The sequence below is a fragment of the Anabrus simplex genome, chromosome 1, assembly GCF_040414725.1.
Source record: "Anabrus simplex isolate iqAnaSimp1 chromosome 1, ASM4041472v1, whole genome shotgun sequence".
Taxonomy (NCBI): domain Eukaryota; kingdom Metazoa; phylum Arthropoda; class Insecta; order Orthoptera; family Tettigoniidae; genus Anabrus; species Anabrus simplex.
In genome coordinates this window covers 94007828-94027054 of record NC_090265.1, presented here as the reverse complement: position 1 = coordinate 94027054, position 19227 = coordinate 94007828, and the positions used below count along the sequence as shown (strand labels likewise).

The 19227-nt window shown below is 38.6% G+C and overlaps 1 protein-coding gene across 1 annotated transcript in view; it reads left to right on the top strand.

Moving 5' to 3' along the window:
- Ir93a (Ionotropic receptor 93a) overlaps positions 1 to 19227 on the top strand; it is a 177033-nt gene that overhangs the window by 111402 nt on the left and 46404 nt on the right. The window contains exons 14-15 of the mRNA XM_067135809.2: positions 10515 to 10674; positions 16351 to 16565. Coding sequence (XP_066991910.2) covers positions 10515 to 10674; positions 16351 to 16565 — 375 coding nt within the window. The remainder of the gene's footprint in view (positions 1 to 10514; positions 10675 to 16350; positions 16566 to 19227) is intronic.

The window sequence follows — 19227 nt, the reverse complement described above, 5'->3', positions numbered from 1 at the left end:
CAGGGCTGCCGACAGTGGGCAGTTGATTTTTGAGAGAAGTGTAGGGGATAAGAATGTTAGGGGTAGACCAAGGTATGAATATGACAAGCAAATTAGAGTAGATATAGGATGTAGAATGTATTAGTTACGTAGGAATGGAAAGGTTAACACAGGATAGGGTGGCATGGAGTGCTGTATTCAACTGATCTAAGGATTGGTGACTCAAACAACATATCACATTATCCTCAAACATGTTTACAGTATGTATTGCAGGTTAATCAATATCTGAGACACACAGTGACATTAAACCCAGATCAAGTTTGATATTTGTCCAATGGGAGGCATATGTCATGTCATTCATTTTAAAAACATCCCTTGTAAGGTCAGTGGTGTATGGAGAGCACATGTAAGACTGAGATAAACATGACAAGAAGGCCAATTTCTGCTGATGACTGCATTTGAACTGTGACATTGCTGTAAGAAGGATGGTGACAAGTGGATGTCACCACTCATGTTGAAGTGAGTTAGCCTCACGTGATGTCTACAGAGTTTGAAAAAATTCAGGGAAACATAAACAGTTGCTGACTGACAATGGACAGGATGCCCAAGCAAAACAACTAAAACAAATTGCAGGGAGGATTGGTATTTGTTGCTTTCAGCACATCGTACGTCCAATGTTTCCGCCATCTGGTTCTGATATTATCTTTGAGGACCATTGTAGTGAATGTGTCAGATAAGACAGGACAAAATCAGCTGCACAACAGTGGACTAATTTTTAGGAGCCTCATTCCTGTCTGGATTGCTGCTTCTTTTTTAAAGCCCTCGATTCTTATTACTGCAAGCATTGCGTAGCAACTGTTGCAGAGTAGACATCCCAGATTTGCTCACACAGAAGTGTTAGTGACCGTTATAGAAAAGTCCTTTTATGGAAAATTGGTTGTCTGTGCAGACTATATTTTAACAAATCATGTCATTTTCATATCAACACTGAAACAATATTTTAAAGGAGATTGTTTCTAATTTACACTGACTGACAGAGCAAATGCAACACCAAGAAGGAGTGGTCAGAACTTTATGCCAATTGCAGGGTAGACTGACGTCACTGAGGTATGCTCATGATGTGAAATGCGCCGCTGTGCTGCGCACGTAGCGAACGATAAATGGGACACGGCGTTGGTGAATGGCCCACTTCGTACCGTGATTTCTCAGCCGACAGTCATTGTAGAACGTGTTGTCGTGTGCCACAGGACACATGTATAGCTAAAAATGCCAGGCCGCCGTCAACGGAGGCATTTCCAGCAGACAGACGACTTTACGAGGGGTATGGTGATCGGGCTGAGAAGGGCAGGTTGGTCACTTCGTCAAATCGCAGCCGATACCCATAGGGATGTGTCCACGGTGCAGCGCCTGTGGCGAAGATGGTTGGCGCAGGGACATGTGGCACGTGCGAGGGGTCCAGGCGCAGCCCGAGTGACGTCAGCACGCGAGGATCGGCGCATCCGCCGCCAAGCGGTGGCAGCCCCGCACGCCACGTCAACCGCCATTCTTCAGCATGTGCAAGACACCCTGGCTGTTCCAATATCGACCAGAACAATTTCCCGTTGATTGGTTGAAGGAGGCCTGCACTCGCGGCGTCCGCTCAGAAGACTACCATTGACTCCACAGCATAGACGTGCACGCCTGGCATGGTGCCGGGATAGAGCGACTTGGATGAGGGAATGGCGGAACGTCGTGTTCTCCGATGAGTCACGCTTCTGTTCTGTCAGTGATAGTCACCGCAGACGAGTGTGGCGTCGGCGTGGATTCCACGTCACCTCTAGTGCGTATTCAAGGCACGTTAAATGCCCACCGCTACGTGCAGCATGTGCTGCGGCCGGTGGCACTCCCGTACCTTCAGGGGCTGCCCAATGCTCTGTTTCAGCAGGATAATGCCCGCCCACACACTGCTCGCATCTCCCAACAGGCTCTACGAGGTGTACAGATGCTTCCGTGGCCAGCGTACTCTCCGGATCTCTCACCAATCGAACACGTGTGGGATCTCATTGGACGCCGTTTGCAAACTCTGCCCCAGCCTCGTACGGACGACCAACTGTGGCAAATGGTTGACAGAGAATGGAGAACCATCCCTCAGGACACCATCCGCACTCTTATTGACTCTGTACCTCGACGTGTTTCTGCATGCATCGCCGCTCGCGGTGGTCCTACATCCTACTGAGTCGATGCCGTGCGCATTGTGTAACCTGCATATCGGTTTGAAATAAACATCAATTATTCTTCCGTGCTGACTCTGTTTTTTCCCCAACTTTCATCCCTTTCGAACCACTCCTCCTTGGTGTTGCATTTGCTCTGTCAGTCAGTGTATTATGTTGCTAATCATTCAGTGTTTTAATGTCTCAATATAGACACTTTAATTCTCCAAAAGAGATTTTTTAGCTTAGTCAAATTGAGGACCATTGTAGTGAATGTGTCAGATAAGACAGGACAAAATCAGCTTGTGACAAAGATTACATTTTGGTCAAGAAAGGTAACAGGAAAATGTTGGTAGATGTAATAGCCCTCCCAAGTGAACCTTTCGAAGGAGATCACAGAGTTGTGGTAGCTGAGTTAAAGATGGGAAAGATACAAACAATGACTGAGATTAGGCAGAGAAAGCTAAGGCTGTGGAAATTGCAGGAGAAGGAAATAAATGAAGAGTTCCAGACACACATTAAAACAAGTATACTGTACCAGGAAGGCCTAGGTCCTGGCACATATAAATTAAAAACTTTATTTCCAGCATACATTTCCATTCTGATATGTGAACAGCTGAGTGAAAGAACATTCTAGTACCTACCAGACTTCACGAGCAAGCCAGGCAAGGTCAGGTGACGTCACTGCCGCTTGTAACTTACCTCCCCTATAGACGTTTCTCGAAGTTTATTTTTTTCTCATGAACTTTTTAACGCCTGGACCAATTAAAACAGGACCAATGCTAAATTGTAGCTGACATTATAAAAGTAAAACCCTGCAAATTTCAAGTCAATCTGTCCAGTAGTTTTTGAAATATAACAATTTAAAATTTGGAAAGAATTAGCACTCTTCGTCACATGATTCATAGCGCCGGGATATATAGGCCACTATATCAAGGCCAGCAAGCAGAGAGAGGCAGAGGGAGAGAGAGAAGTCTGACCCTCATGGCGAGTACAGTTTGTCAGTGCAGTCTCGTCGCGTTTCGCGAGTACGTAGTTATGGCCATAATCGAATGCCGTTGAACTTGTAAAGAACGCCGCACTGTACTTATTCTAACATGCTGCGATGATGATAAAATACTAGACATTTCCGGAATATAACACTTGTGAAATTATTGGAGTGAGAATTGAAGTATTTGATATTTACAGACTAGTACATGGCATTGTGGACTTTGTTAATTTTGCGTAATAGTGAACTACGACTATACCTCAAATTATTGTGTGTGATAAACAGAAACCATCATTTATGACAACTTTGATTATTCTAGGACTCATTTCTTTTAAGACAGTACATCCTTGAACTGTGTGTAACTTCATTTTCTCAGTGTTCGTGCCATATTAGGACAAGATTTTACTGTTTTTTCCAGTAATAAACTTGGTGAACATTAAGAACTTTTTATTAGATAATACATGCTAGTATAATATAATCATGACCAGAAAATCATCTCAATCTGGTTATGATAGTGGTTCAGAGACTGTGATAAAAATTATTACACATTGCATTTTCAAGTGTTTGAACTGTGCTTACTACTTCACAACCGTATTTACAGACGTTATCAGTGACGATTTTAAACCGTGTCTCATACAGCAAGGACTGTAATTATTCATTTAACGTCATAAAATTAGAATATGAACTGAACTGTGTTTTACGACAGTGAGTGATAATAACACCCATGATTACTAAAATTAATCGTGCCAATTGAACTTTCCGGGTGCTAATATCACTTCCAAGAGCAGCGGAAATCTTGGTGAAATACTACAAGATCCAGTTACATCAAACAGCATTTCATCTATGGTACCCATCGAGGGACGTCAACGTGGTCTCTTCATGGAACATCGCCGAGTTTGAATCTCCGTCCGCACTCCGCAGAATGTTCCAGACTCCCATTCTCCACTTCAACATTCATAAGCTGATTTTTCTTTTCTGAGTGAGTAGTCACAAACTGACTGACCTTTTGCAAAACTATTAATCCAGAACAGTGATATTCCAGTGCTACGTGTGAATAATATTTCATAATTGTCATCATTTCTAAGAAGTTCACATTTGGTGATAAATTTATTTTTCCAATTTAATAACTAATTCATATTCACATTACGTAGAAGAACTTTAGGGTTTTCAAGTGTTTTATGATCCTTAATTTCGGTTCTAACAAACTGAGAGACATTCAACAAGAATTTAAATCTTTATTTCAACTTTCCAATAATAATTGTGTGAGTTCATTTTATAATTTAAGACTTAGAAAGACTCTAAGTGCAAAATTGATACTTAGTGTTTTCATAAAAGTTAAAAGGACTATAGGATATCAATGTCCCATGGAGGAGTGATATTTATTTATTTTTTTCAAACTGATTTCAAGAAGATCTCTATTTTACCTTTTGATTTTGACAGATTTTGATGAAAGATTTGAGTCCTATATTAAGATTGCAGGGTGATGAATCTTTGAATATTATTAATAAATTGTTTGGAAGAAGTATAACCATCTATTATTCACCCTGCGATTCTATCCTTCTCTGTATCAGCTCCAAAATCACCGTACACTACCTGAGGTCCTTCTCATGCCCAAAACCCACGAACATTTCCTGGTACAATACCTAAGGAAGACATCGGAAGGGTCAAAGGAGAATGGGCATATAAAACAGTCATGATGGAGTCTGCAGGAAAGACCTGTGGAAGAGTATCAGGAAGGAAGAATGATCAAGAAATGTCCTTGTGGAATGACAGAGTAAAAGATATAGTTAAAAGGAAGAAACAAGCTTGGAAAAGATGACTGAGAAACAGAACAACAGAATGCAAAACAGAATACAGGCACTGCAAGAAGGAGTGCTCCAAGGTGGTTCAAGAAGAGAAAAAGAAATGCTGAAAAAAATTCACTGAATCTCTGCAAGAAGATACAACCGAAAGCAAAAAGATCTTATTCCAGTGGGTTAAAAAGAAGAAAAACCCAGGTGAAGATGCTAACTTCATTAAAAATAAACAGGAGGAAGTGATGACACAGAAGCAGGATATATTGCAGAGGTGGGGAAAATACTTTGAACAGCTTTACAATGTGCAAAATACCTCAGTACAAGGAGAAATTGAAGAAGCAGATTTAGTCCAGATGGAAAATTAGGAAAATGAGGTGTCCATGGCAGAGATTGAAAGGGCCACTAAAAAAATGAAATAAGGCAAGGCAGCTGAAATTGACGAGGTCACCATAGAAATGATAATAGCAGCAGGAGCAGTTGGTCGACAGTGGTTGTATATACTCTTCAGAGTGATATGATAATGTTCCAAAAGAGAAGACAAAAGGGGTCATTATACTATTTTCAAGAAAGGAGATAGGAAGCAATGTGAAAATTACAGAGAAGTGACACTGATACCTCATACAACTAAGATCCTTGAAAGAATCTTGGAGAAATGAATAAGAGACAGAGTAGAGGGAAAATTGGCAGAATACCAGCATGGATTCAGAAGAGGCAGGTCCACCTTTGACCCAATATTTACATTGTGTCAAATGATGGAAAGGTATTGGGAATACGGAAAGGACATGGTAGTAATGTTGATAGATATTGAAAAGGCATATGACAGTGTCTCAAGGAATTTGGTATGGAAAACATTGACAGAGATACAGATTGGGAATGAAACAATGCAGATGGTAATAGCATTGTATCAAAATTTCAAAAGCTGTCTTAGAACCAAAGTGGGTCAAACTGAATGGTTCAGAGTTGAGACAGATTTAAGACAGGGAAATCTATTGTCTCCCTTACTCTTTATTATCATCAAGGATAGAATTCTACATAATATCAAAGAGAAGATGATGGGTGAGCAAGTAAAATCTATGCTCTTTGCTGATGACATTATAGTTTTAGGAGATAATGAAGAGGAAGTACATACACAAGTTGATTTATGGAATGAGGAGATAAGAAATTTTGGAATGTAGATTAGTACTACAAAAAGTAAGGCTTTGATAATGGCAAGAGGTAACAAAAAATCCAGGGGAGTGATAAAAATAGGAAATGAACCTCTTGAAGTAGTGAAAAATTTTAAATATTTGGGCAGCATGATATCACAAGATGAAAATTTGGATGGAGAAATTGATATAAGAATACAGCAATCTGCAAGTTTCTACCAGTGTGTGAGAGTCATTGTATGGAACAAAGATGTGCCAATGAAGTGCGAGAAGGTTTTATACTCGTCCTATTATAAACCTGTACTGACCTATACTTCAGCAGCCTGGATGTTAACTAAGCGGAACCAAAGAAAGATACAAGCAGCTGAAATGAGGTTCTTGAGGAGCATACAGGGAAGACAAGATGAGATAGAATACGAAATGAGGAAATAAGGACAAGCGTGGGAGTGTGTAAACTTCAAGAAGGGACTGATATAGCAAAGCTAAAATGGTTTGGACACATGATGAGAATTCCAGGAGAGAGAATACCAAAGAGAACATTCATGGATACAGAGACTGGAAAGAGGCCTAGGGGATGTCCTAGAATGAGATGGAGGAGCTCTGTTGTGGACTGTATTGCAAATAGAGGAGTCGATAGCAATAAAGTACTAGAAGAGGAATGGTGGAAAGATTGAGTAAGGTGGAGGGCTTTGGCGCACTAACTTACCCAGACAGAATCTGGAAAAGGGAATGGAAGAAGGAGGAGAAGTAAAAAAATATGCGATATATGTCTTCAATAACATATTATCTCTGACTGTATGTAAACTGTGAAACCAGTCCATTCAGGGATTTTGAAGTCGTATGAACCCTAAAACTTCTTTGTCATGAACACTTTTTCAGTAGGAGGACTATTAAGGGGGATATTATTAATGGAATGTTTTACAGTCTTAAGTCCTAGCAAGCACTGTCCAGCTGTTGGTATACGTAATTATGGTTTCTTATAACTGGAAAACTACTGGACATTCATATTTCAACCAAACATCATATTTATAATCCACTTATGCAGAGGTAGTTTTTAGGTTTCATACTATTTCAGAATCCCTGAATGGACTGGAGGTTTATAGGAAGACCGAAACAATGGATTTACTCTCCCTCAAAATATCCAGGATCAACTTAAGTGGAAATTTACTAACCTTTGTGGAAACCTATTTCTAAAACTTTTTTCTCATGTACATAGGAGGACTAAGCTGTGGGTGTGCACAGTGGAGATTTCTTACAACCAGAAAGCTACTGAGCATTTTTCCTTGTTTCTTTGGGTAAGGCCTTTATTCACAGTACTGTTCAGAGGCCTAGAGTTTGAATCTGGATACCTACCATGGCTGTTATCAGTGTGGTAAGTCCATTTGGTTCTCCCCATATTCCAGGGAAATGTTTAGATAGTACCTCATTTCAAGTACCAAAGTACCTATCCTAGCCCTACCCTAAGTAATAATAGCAGCACACACTTCCATACATACAACAACATAGGTTGCCTACCATTTTCCATTTGCAGTTCCCCATCATTCCGTGCCTCACGATGACTACCAACAAGTCACAGGATCCGAGTCTGAAAGTTACAGGACTTGACCTCAGAGTGAGCTGCTTCTCATATGGCCAACTGTATGTCCCATACTCCTGTATTACTAGCAATAAATCACTCTTCTTTTGTGCTTATGGTGACTGAACGAGTAATGTGGTCTACAAAGGAGCATTAGATTGAAAGACTGGCTCCATAAATCTCAAATATAGAATTGGCCTATATATCAGCAATGAAGAAGGCCTTCTTTTTTGTGTATTAACCCTTTGCAGTTCAATATTCTGTCATATGTTCCAACAGTCTGGTCCAAATTAATTTTGCACATTTTTACCCAGTCAGATTATTATGATTATTACCGTATATTCTATTGCATAGGAATTAGTTTCCAGAATGATTTTCGTCATCAGTGCAGAAGTGAAAAATAACATAAAAACTAAACTGGAGTGATGCAGCTAGGAGGAAATTGCTGTCTTCTAGTTCTCCAACCTGATAAATAACTTAGTCTAGGAGGCTATCATGAAATGTTACATTCCGGTAAACACTATTGGCATTTTCATTCCCATTTGTATATTTGTATATTTTTGGACATTGAGAAAGCATACGATAGTGTACCAAGGGAAAGAATTTAGCAATGCATGAAAGAACTTCAAGTGCGAGGCAGCCTCATAGACAAAGTGAAAATGTTGTATAGTGGGAACAGAAGCTGTATTCAAGTAGGATGTGGTTTGTCAGACTGGTTTGAAACAAAGTGAGCAGTGCAGCAGGGCAGCTCATTGTCACTACTTCTATTTATTATTGTAATGGATGTAGTAATGAAATCTATTAAAAGGAAAGAACATGGAGATATCAAAGCCTTCACATTTGCAGATGATGTTGCGATCTAGAGTGACTCAGAAGAGGAATTGGGAGAGAGAATACAAAGCTGGAATGAGGAGTTTAAGAAATATGGTTTAAACATTAGCAAGACCAAGACGGTGGTGATGAAAGTGTATGGGGAAGGAGCAGAACCAATAGTCATGTTAAATGAAGTTCAACTGGACAGCGTTCCAGTTTTCAAATACTTGGGTAGCGTTATATCAAATGACAACCTAGCAAAACATGAGGTGAACAATCGAATCAATAAGGCAACACAATTTTACCACCAGGTAAGACACCTGCTGTGGGATGAGCAAATATCCATGAAAACAAAAATGACATTGTACAAGTCCTATTATACACCATTTCTTACATACAGTCTCGAAACCACAACACTGACCAATAGAGATAATTCCAAACTTCAGGCAGCTGAAATGAAATTCCTACACACTATGATCCAGAAAACCAGGAAAGACAAGATTAGGAATGAGAAAATTAGAGAATAAGTAGGAATAGATGATTCTCTCCTCAATAAGATTCAGATATCAAGACTGAAGTGGTTTGGTCACATGAAGAGGATGCCAGAACTGCAAGGAAGGAATTTGACAGAAAGGTAGAAGGAAGACGACCCATGGGAAGGCCACGAAGGAAATGGATAGATTTAGTTAAGAACGATGTCCTGCTGAGAGGTCATGATTGGGACAAGTTGGTGGAGGAAGAATAGTACAAGGACAGGATGAGATGGAGGAGGCTCATATACCACACCCGGGAAACTGCAGATGGTTTAGGACGATGATGATGATTATATGTGCGTAAGCATTTTCAAGCTCCACTGTTTACTCAAATTATCAACACTGACGTGAGAAGTGTCGTCATTGCCATGTGCCGTATCCCCTCCTTCCACCCCGGCCCATTACCTTTGCGCGTCTTCTTGCTTTTGTAGCAGTCACTGGAAATTCCTCTTCTGAATTTTCAGAAACTGCATATGATGGTCCGGGATCATTCTGTTCTTTTTTTTACACTCGCTGAAGTTTCACTTGCAATACTGGAGTTCACTACACCTTCATCTTCACTTGACAGTTCTCTAAACTCTTCGTCTAATTCAAATAAATAATCATCGTCACTGCTATCTAAATAAATGTGCATGTGTATTTCTTCTTCATTCATATTTGCCACTTTTATATCGTAATTTCAACTGAGACAATGCACATTCACAGATAAACATGCCTAGTACAACACGTGTGCAGCACTACTCAATGTAAACACAGCTGACAGGCCACAGGTAACCACATGACGATACACGGCTACATATATCTCGTATTATTTCCACGGAGATAACAGAACGGCTCCCTTTGTGCACAAAAATTTGCTCAGGAAACTCCAGGGATATCGATCGACCACACTCAGGTAAAGGAATTTCAATAAATAACCTCTCAAGTAGAACAAAACATAATGTCGAGGTGATCTCGATGTTGGACCAGTTACAATAAACCATGATGTCGAGGTCACTTCGACATTGGACCGGAAAAGGTTAATTGTTTTGTTGCCATACATTGTTTCAGGCAGTAAAATTCAAAGAATAATGGGTGATAACCATGTTGCCTTTAGTCTCTACAGTAGGCAACACAAAATTAGCATTCATTTTTAGAATATTCCACTTAGTGTAACTGTGCCTTCATTCTGATGAACCCATCAAGACAGCTGGGGTACAGCTAGTATTCATAACACTGTTTTTGTCTTTCATTGGTTTGGTATGAAATCTGAACTTGTACAAGTTTTTGGTAAAATCTTTACACCCACGAACAGAGTTTTGAATATTGGCTGCATTGGTGAGAGGTAAGATTTATTATTAATCCTAATCTATTAAAATATCAATACTAGCCATGGCAATAATTTTGTTACAATGAATCCTTCTCATCATGCTTCTCAATGATTTGTCTTATGGAGTAAGATGTTTCTACCAAATTTATCATACCATTATCTTAATTTTGATGGTTTTTGTTACAGACATGGGTGTGTATTGCAATGAGTGTTCTTCTCATGGGACCCTTACTGAATTTAGTTCACATCAAAAGTCCATTTTATGAATACCATGGCAGCGGTGCAAGTGGACTCCACAAATTACATAATTGCGTGTGGTACATGTATGGAGCACTCCTGCAGCAAGGTACAGTCCTTCTTAAGACTGGGCTTAGTATGAAGTGTTTCTGAAGAATAATGCATAATATTTAAAAAATAATTTATTGGACTTTGTATTCATGAGATGTTGATATTCATTGCATTTAATATATCTCAGAAACAATGACAAACTACAACTTAGAAACTGTAAACACAAGAATTATCATGCTCATTATACCATTAGAAATTTGTTGCTCTTTTATATACCTCAGACATATCCCTTGTGCATTGGTGCCATCTGCGCATCAGTTGTTAATGACAGTGTGTGTTTGTATATTCCATGGGGAGAAAACTGTTAGCAATAAACTTCATTATTTATATATCCATTACTTGTCACAACACTACACTTTCAGTACGATCCATCAAAATTGGTTTAAAACTATTGACAGAAAATATTAGTTGTTTTACATTACAAGCAATGGGTACCTGATCATAGACAGAACAAATTTAACATTTTGTCTGCAAATGAGGCATTGCTCAATAACTTTTTAATTAAGTTAGAGGCTCTCAAGCATTTATTGCTTGAAAGTAAGCCGTTTTTATGACTGAGAAGAAAAACAGCTTTACAGATGTGTAAATACATTTTTTTTAAATTATGCCTTCATGGTTGAAGGAACATTTCAGGGTGTACATTGGAATGGAAATCAAGCTAAACTCCATCCATTTTTTGTTTAATGGAAATTATATTGAAAAAAAAAGTAATCTATTTAATGAGACTGAAAAAAATTGGGTCATGTCAGGTGAAATGTGAAATTATTATTCACATTAGCAATGCTGTGCATCATAAATTCTTATGTGAAGGACAAATGCTGTATTTCTAGTACTATCTTGCAGCCCAGGTCATTTCTTTTTTGCTGATTTCTAAATATTTTTCAAAATGAAGGACCTCTTTAGAGTGTCAACCACCTTATTTGTCTGTCCTCTTCTTCTTCTTCCTGGTATGTTTCTGCTTATGCAGGTCATTTGGCTAGACAAATTTCTATTCTCTGAATTGAAATTCTCCCTGAATGTACAAACATTTCAGTCAATTGGAGATGATAAAATGCAGGCAATGTGTGATCCCTAAAATGTCTACCAGGACTACCGGTACTTTTACAAGTGGAAATAGTACTGAGTGCAATGTACTTACTCATAGTCTACTTTGAAGACTACCATACAAAACTAAGTTGCACATTAAGCAAAAATAAATTTTAAAAATAAGTCATTTTTTTGGGCAAATCTGTTAACATATTCACCTCTGCCCTATTTTCTGCCCTGAATAATTCTGAGATTAGACACTAGTCCATCCTTAAAACAAGGGCAGAACCAAACTTTAACCCGGCACTGGGTGCATGTTGAGGGAATCCCTCATTCCTTGATTTTTTCATGTTCCACTGCGCAATGGTTTTGTGAACATGTTTCTCCTTCTAAGTAATCCAAGTTCATTATTTTCGACACCAGTCTGCAACTGTTGCCTGTTGGTGAAGGTTTATTGTTTTTGTTTGCATCGCATTGTTGTAATCCTTGCAGTTCAGTGAGATTTTTCATCACCTTGCACCTTGTTATGCTAGTATTTCTAGTATTGTTGAATACTGTAACTTTATTGACTGTATGTAAATATATTGAACTATGGGTGATGAGACTGCACAGAAAGTTTTGCAATGTATAGATGAAGTGAATTGTGTAGTTTCAAAACCCTTTATCTCCAATTTTCAGAAAAATGGAGATAAAGATTGATTTGATTTTGTAGTGAGCATGTCCACTGCTGTATACTATTAGTACGCATCAAAACCCGCTCTAACCGTTTGAAATCCAATGTCAAAGTACGGGGTTATTTTCATATTCCGCCATCTCCAACGCCTAGCGCTCGGGGATAGATAACATAACCCGCCATCTCCGCCGGCCAATAGGAAAGAAGGCAATACGTGGCCATGTGTCAGGCGCGTGAGGAGCTCTTGGCGCGACTGTGAGAGGAAGCATTTGTGTTGGCACAGTGTCGTGTATTGTCTATTACTAATGGATTCACCTGATAAATGTATTGAGAAGTGTAGCCCTGGCAAGGGTAGGAAGAAATTATGTCACGAACAGCAGTGGAAATGCAAGGAAGCAAAAATATCAAGGTATGTATTCTTATAGTAACATTATGTTATTACGTTCCTCTCTTGTGAACATGATTGTAGTACTGTATCAGAAACTGCACTTTTAGAATAAGCTTTAGAAAACATGCACTGCTGCATTAAGTCGGTGCGAGGTGTTGTGCCAGATAGGTCGTTCTCCTCTCACAAAAATGGCCGCAGTTCAAATCTCGGCTAGTGCATGTTCGATTCCCGAAAGCCCGTACCATTGTGGCTTTGTGCAGCTTCTGATATTACCTTCTATGGTCACGTTGAGAAGCGAACTTCCCTTTCTTTTTCGATGCAGGTCATTCATAAATACTTATGATATTTTAGTAAACATACACATTCTCGTAAGTGAAAAGGGTGTTTATTACACAAGTACTCGTCGACTGGACCTCCCGTCACACCAATGTGTGGCCATAAATCCAAGGCCTACCAGTGCGGAGATATTTCTTTGTTGGATATGAAGAAGTTTCACTCGGTATTCTACTCTACAGCATCAAAATTGCAGCAGGATAGTTTCATTATCAAGCATGTTTCTTGTATACCAGTGGCGAGACGCAGACCAGGTAACAGTATCAGATCCGTAAAAGCTCACACATTCAAGTACACTATTCGGAAATGGGATGGAACGATCGTACCAGTTTGCCGAGAAGCATTTATGGAAGCTCTCCTATTGAAGAAGGACAGAATTCAAGGGGGTACTAAAGCGTCATTTTGAATCTGGGGGAATGCCTGTGGAGAGAAAAGGGGGAGACAGAAGAAGCTATGCCAATAAGCCAAAACGTGAGGCCATCTGTAAATTTATTGAATTGTTTCGTGCCAAAGAGCTGCACTACTGCCGTACCAAGTCAGCAGCACGTATGTACCTGCCATGTGAACTAAATATCAGAGAAATGTGGAAAAAATACAACACTACTGTTGAACCTGAACTGCAGAATGATCTTGAATGGTAAATATAATATTGGTTTCAGAAGTCCGAAGACTGATGTTTGCTCAACTTGCTCACAACTAGACAAGGAACTAAAAAATTTTACATCAGAATATGCAAAAGTTGCCCTGCAGACCAAGAAACAAGTCCACAAGTTAAAATGCAGTGCATTCTATGAATATTTAAGAGAAGAAGATGAGTCTATTCAGTCTGTTTCGTTTTATTGTCAGAAGAACATGCTATTGCCCAAGCTAAATGACCAAAGCGCTTATTTCAGCAGGCAAATAAATGTGTACAACTTCACTGTAATATTTGGAAGCTCTAAGACATCTCTGATGTACGAAAATGTGATGATCTATTCATGGAATGAAGCTGACTTTCTTAGAGGTGCAAATGAAATTGCAAGTTGTTTGTTTCATGCTCTTAACAGCACCGATCTGTCACAAAAGAAAACCATACACCTATTTGCAGATGGATGCGGTGGACAAAATAAAAACAGAATTCTTGTGAGTATGGTTAGTAAGTGGCTTCTATATGCACTAGTGAATGAGAAGGAAGTTGAAATTTACTTTTCTGTAGTTGGTCATTCATTTTTACCACCCGACAGGGTGTTTGCACATATAGAGAAAGTTGTTCGAAAAAGAGAAGTTATCCTTAAGCCGGAGGTATACAACAATATTTTCAGTGGATATGGGAAGCTTCTCCAGCCTGGTTTTGAAGTACCAATATTTGACTGGAAGACTGCTGTTAGAGATGTTGTAAAACCTGTTAGCTTGTGGCATTTTCAGTTCAGTACAAGGGGAAGTTGCTTACCGTTGCACATTTGGCCAACCAAAGAGTGTGTTAAGGAGAGGCAAGACCTTTTCTGGACTGGTTCGACAGTTAATCGAAAAAGGCAATGTTCCATTAAACAATGCAAAAGTGAAGGATGTGTGCAGATTGGTTGAGAAACATTATGGGGCTAGATGGAGGGAGCTTGCAGATCTCCAGTTTTATGTTTCGCTGGAAACACGACAGGCTGAACATCGTTGCAGTACAACAGAAGTGCAAGAGGAAGAAGAATACTGTGAACCAAGAGATGATTCTGTATCCTTGTTGTATTAGATTGGAATCATATGATTATGTTGTTATTCTTCAGAGACAAATGCATTGCATATTCTCAATGAACATTAAACATTTTATAGTGTATTTCATGTTTGCAATTTGTTTTCATCTCAGTGTGTTGCATAGTTGCTAGTAAGTGAAGTAAAAATAATTTCTTTGAGCATTAGATAGTAAGAGTATGTTTGCGATATCCATGTTTACTTTCAAATCCCGCCATGTCCACCGATGACTTTCAAAACCCCCTATGTTCAAGATAAATATTGCCCTAATACAAAAATGTAGAGATGAAACTGCATACATTTTGCATATATTGTTCAATATGAGCTAATTAAAATAAAAGTAAAGAAAATGTTAAAAAGGAGTGTAAAATGCAGTCATGGCAGTTTTTTGCCCTTCCTGAAAAACTGATTTTCTTGGAGATAGGGTTTTTTGAAACTACACAATTCAAGTGGAGAAGGAGATGAGCAGAAAGGAAGAGGCAGGTGAAGATTCAGATGATATAATTAACAGTTGCAGTGATAATGTTGAATAAATTGAAACAATTGTGAAAGTGAGTTTTGGAGAATTGTAACGGAACCTGTTGTTGTGGATTCTGAACAAGTGGTATGAAATAGACCCATACACACAGGGAAAGATGATGTTATGATGTGGGATGTACACTGCAGAAACACAACACACAAAACTAGGCATAGGAATCTTGTCAAATATCTACCAGGTTTCAGAGGGCAAGCACGAAATGTAAATTCAGCAAAGGAAGCATGGCATTTATTTTTCCCTGAAGACACTATAAAATAAATAGTGCAGTATACCAACCTCATATTGGCAGAGATGAATAAAAGTGCCTTATGTGAAAGAGATGTTCATGATACTGACAAGGTAGAATACTCTACATTTATAACTAAAATATTGTAAAGCCACAATAATTATTATGAAAATAAATACAGAAAGCTTTAATCAACCAATTAAATCTAAAACTGTATTATAAAGATGATTTTCATTTATTTCATGGGTGATGAAAAATTTCACCATGCACACACTTCCATTCCTAGTAACCTCACGCCCTGTGCCAGGTTAATAATACTGTGTAAATTTTACCTCCTTGGCTACTTTTTTTTTTTTTTACAAGTTGCTTTACATTGCACCAACACAGATAGGTCTTATGGTGATGATTGTATAGGAAAGGGTTTGGAGTGGGAAGGAAGAGGCTGTGGCCTTAATTAACGAACAACCACAGCATTTGCCTGGTGTGAAAATGGGAAATCACAGAACACCATCTAATTTTTGCCACCTTTTATTCCATTACTCCATTTCATCACCCAACCCCTGGAAGTGTTTGCCAGTAAACTGTACTGTGTTACTTCTCAGGCAGGATTCTGTGACTGATGAATGTCAAAATCTATGCATTTGTCTTTCATAAAATTACCTAAATCATTAGTTCTCTCTTATTTCCTTTTTTCAGTTTGACGTTGTCTGAATTCTGTCATTATTTGATGATCATCTCAATACTATACATGATCCTTTCTTCTTTAAACAGGGGGGATGTTTGTTCCTCAGGCTGACAGTGGTCGTATCGTTGTGGGTACCTGGTGGCTGGTGGTTATTGTTATTGTCAGCACATACAGTGGGAATCTTGTAGCTTTCCTGACATTTCCAAAGTTGGAATCACCTATTACCAACATACAAGAACTTCTCAGTTCTACGCTCTCATGGGGAATGCTGAGTAGTGGAACTCTTGTTACTCTTCTCAAGGTACTTTCCATCACTTTCTTCAAATTAAGATTCTTAAGATCCATATACATAATCATGACCGTCTATTTGCCTTCATAAATGTTAAAAGTAATATTAAACTCTATTTATAGGTAATTTTTACTTCATAGTTCTTTTAATTTGTTGCTTAATCTTGGAATACTGTACATTGTTCTTAACTATCTTTTACTAAAAACTTGTGATTTTCAAATATGAAAATTAATTCATGGCTATAGTAGAAGCTTGTAATTCTGTGGAAATGAATATAAAAGTTCACAAGTACTAAAGGTACTATCATGTTAACTATATTGCTTATTCCTTGAACTTTAATGGTGGATGAGATTTAAGGCTCCTGAATTGAATAAACTTTATGTGATGTTTTAGTTAACATGTTAGCATACTTTATTCACCTCTGTCATATTTTCTGCACTGAACGACTCTGAGATTAGACACTAGTTCATCCTTAAAACCAGGGCAGAACCAAGCTTTAATAATACTGTAAACCGTAACTCCTTGGCTAATTTTTTTTTTACAAGTTGCTTTATGTCACACCAACACAGATAGGTTTTATGGCGACGATGGAATAGGAAAGGGCTAGCAGTGGGAAGGAAGTGACCGTGGCCTTAATTAAGGAACAGACCCAGCATTTGCCTGGTGTGAAAATGGGAAACCACAGAAAACCATCTACTGTCTGCCACCTTTTATTCCATTACTCCATTTCATTACCCAATTTTGAAGTCTGGCCAGGATTACCAGTTACACGATGGAGTAGACTGTGGACTGTACAGCCAGTAACTCAACACCGTGTGTTGGAGGCATTAAATAACTTGACTCCCTAAGGGGGCCAATAGCTTCGGGCTCAGGAGCCCCTTTAGGTGGGTGCAGGTCCTCCACTGCAGGAAATACCACTGAAATCCAACATGCAGCATCTTGATGTAGCTGCAGTGATATAGTTAAATATAACAACATCACTATCACTGACTACACTTATATATACCTACTAGCAATTACCCCCGGCTTCGCTCGCGTGGATTTCATAATTTGATCAAAGTAATCGTTCCTCGGCATGATACTAAGACGTTATCTGAAAATTCCTGATGTGTAAAACTCACCCAAAAATTTAGTTTCATTTACACCAGAAATTCTTTGTAAACCATGTTTGTGGTATTACCTTTTGGGGCTAAGACGACCACGTGACATAGAAGTGTACGTGTGAGAAACAGTCTTCTCTCAAGTCGAAAAATTAAATACATTATTCTTTATTTTTAAAGGAGATTCCAAATACCTATTCCCACATCTATAACATCATCAGTTTTTGAGATGTAGATAAGTATCCCCATAAAAAGAATTCAACCCGTTGATCAGGCCTTCCCCCACCCCCACCCCCATTTAAGTGTATTTTCCGAAAACAAAACTACATGTTTCTTTATCTTTTAAAGGAGATTCCAACTACCAATTTTCACGTCTATAACATCTTCAGTTTTTAAGATATAAGTGTCCTCATAAAAATAATTCAACTATATTTCACTTGTTTTCATTCCCCCCCTGTTAAGTACCTTCTCTGAAAACAAAAAACTACATGTTCCTGTAATTTTAAAGGACTTTCCAAATACCAAGTTCCTTATCTATGACATGTTAAGTTTTTACATATAATGTAGATATACTGGTAACTGATTTTAAGGGTTCAAATCCCACTGTCGGCAGCCCTGAAGATGGTTTTCCATGGTTTCCCATTTTCACACCAGGCAAATGCTGGGACTGTATCTTAATTAAGGCCACGGCCGCTTCCTTCCAACTCCTAGGCCTTTCCTATCCCATCGTCGCCATAAGACCCATCTGTGTCGGAGCGACGTAAAGCTCCTAGCAAAAACTCATTTTAAAAATTCACCCGCTTTTCCAATTCCTTTCAACCCCTTAACGGATTTTCCGAAAACAAAAACAAAAACAAAAATTGTTTCATTATTTTTATTACTTTTTTTACAATTATGTGTTTCTTTACTTTGAAGGAAAATTCCAAATACGAATTTTCATGCCTATAACATCTTCAGTTTTTGAGAAATAAGTATCCTCATGAAAAGAATTCAACTCCTTTTTCACTCCACTCCCGCCCGTTAAGTTGGTTTCCCCCCGCCCAAAAAATGCGTGTTTATTAATTTTTAAAGGAGATTCCAAATACCAATTTCCATGTCTGTAACCTGTAGTTTAGAGATATATGTTCTCCAGGAAAAAGAATTCAATTTTTTACTTCCTTTGACACTCCCCACTCAAGTGAATTTTCAAGAAACAAACACTGCCCTTTTCCTTAAAAGAGCTTCCAAATGCCAATTATCACAACTGTAACATCTTCAGTTTTTGAGATATATGTATACTCGCAAAAGGGATTAATCTCCGTTTTCACATCCCCCCACCGCACCAAGTTGATTCCCCCAGAAAAAGTGCCTTTCTTTAGTTGTAAAGGAGATTCCAAATACCAGTTTTCACATTTCTAATACCTTGGAATTTTTTGGTATATATATTCGCATACAAATAATTCCAATAATTTTTCAATTCTTTCAGACCCCCCCCCCTCTCACTAAGGGTTTTTCCCGAAAACCAAGGAATGCGTGTTTCCTTATTTTTAAAGGAGATTCCAAATACCAATTTTCACGTCTGCAACATATTAAGG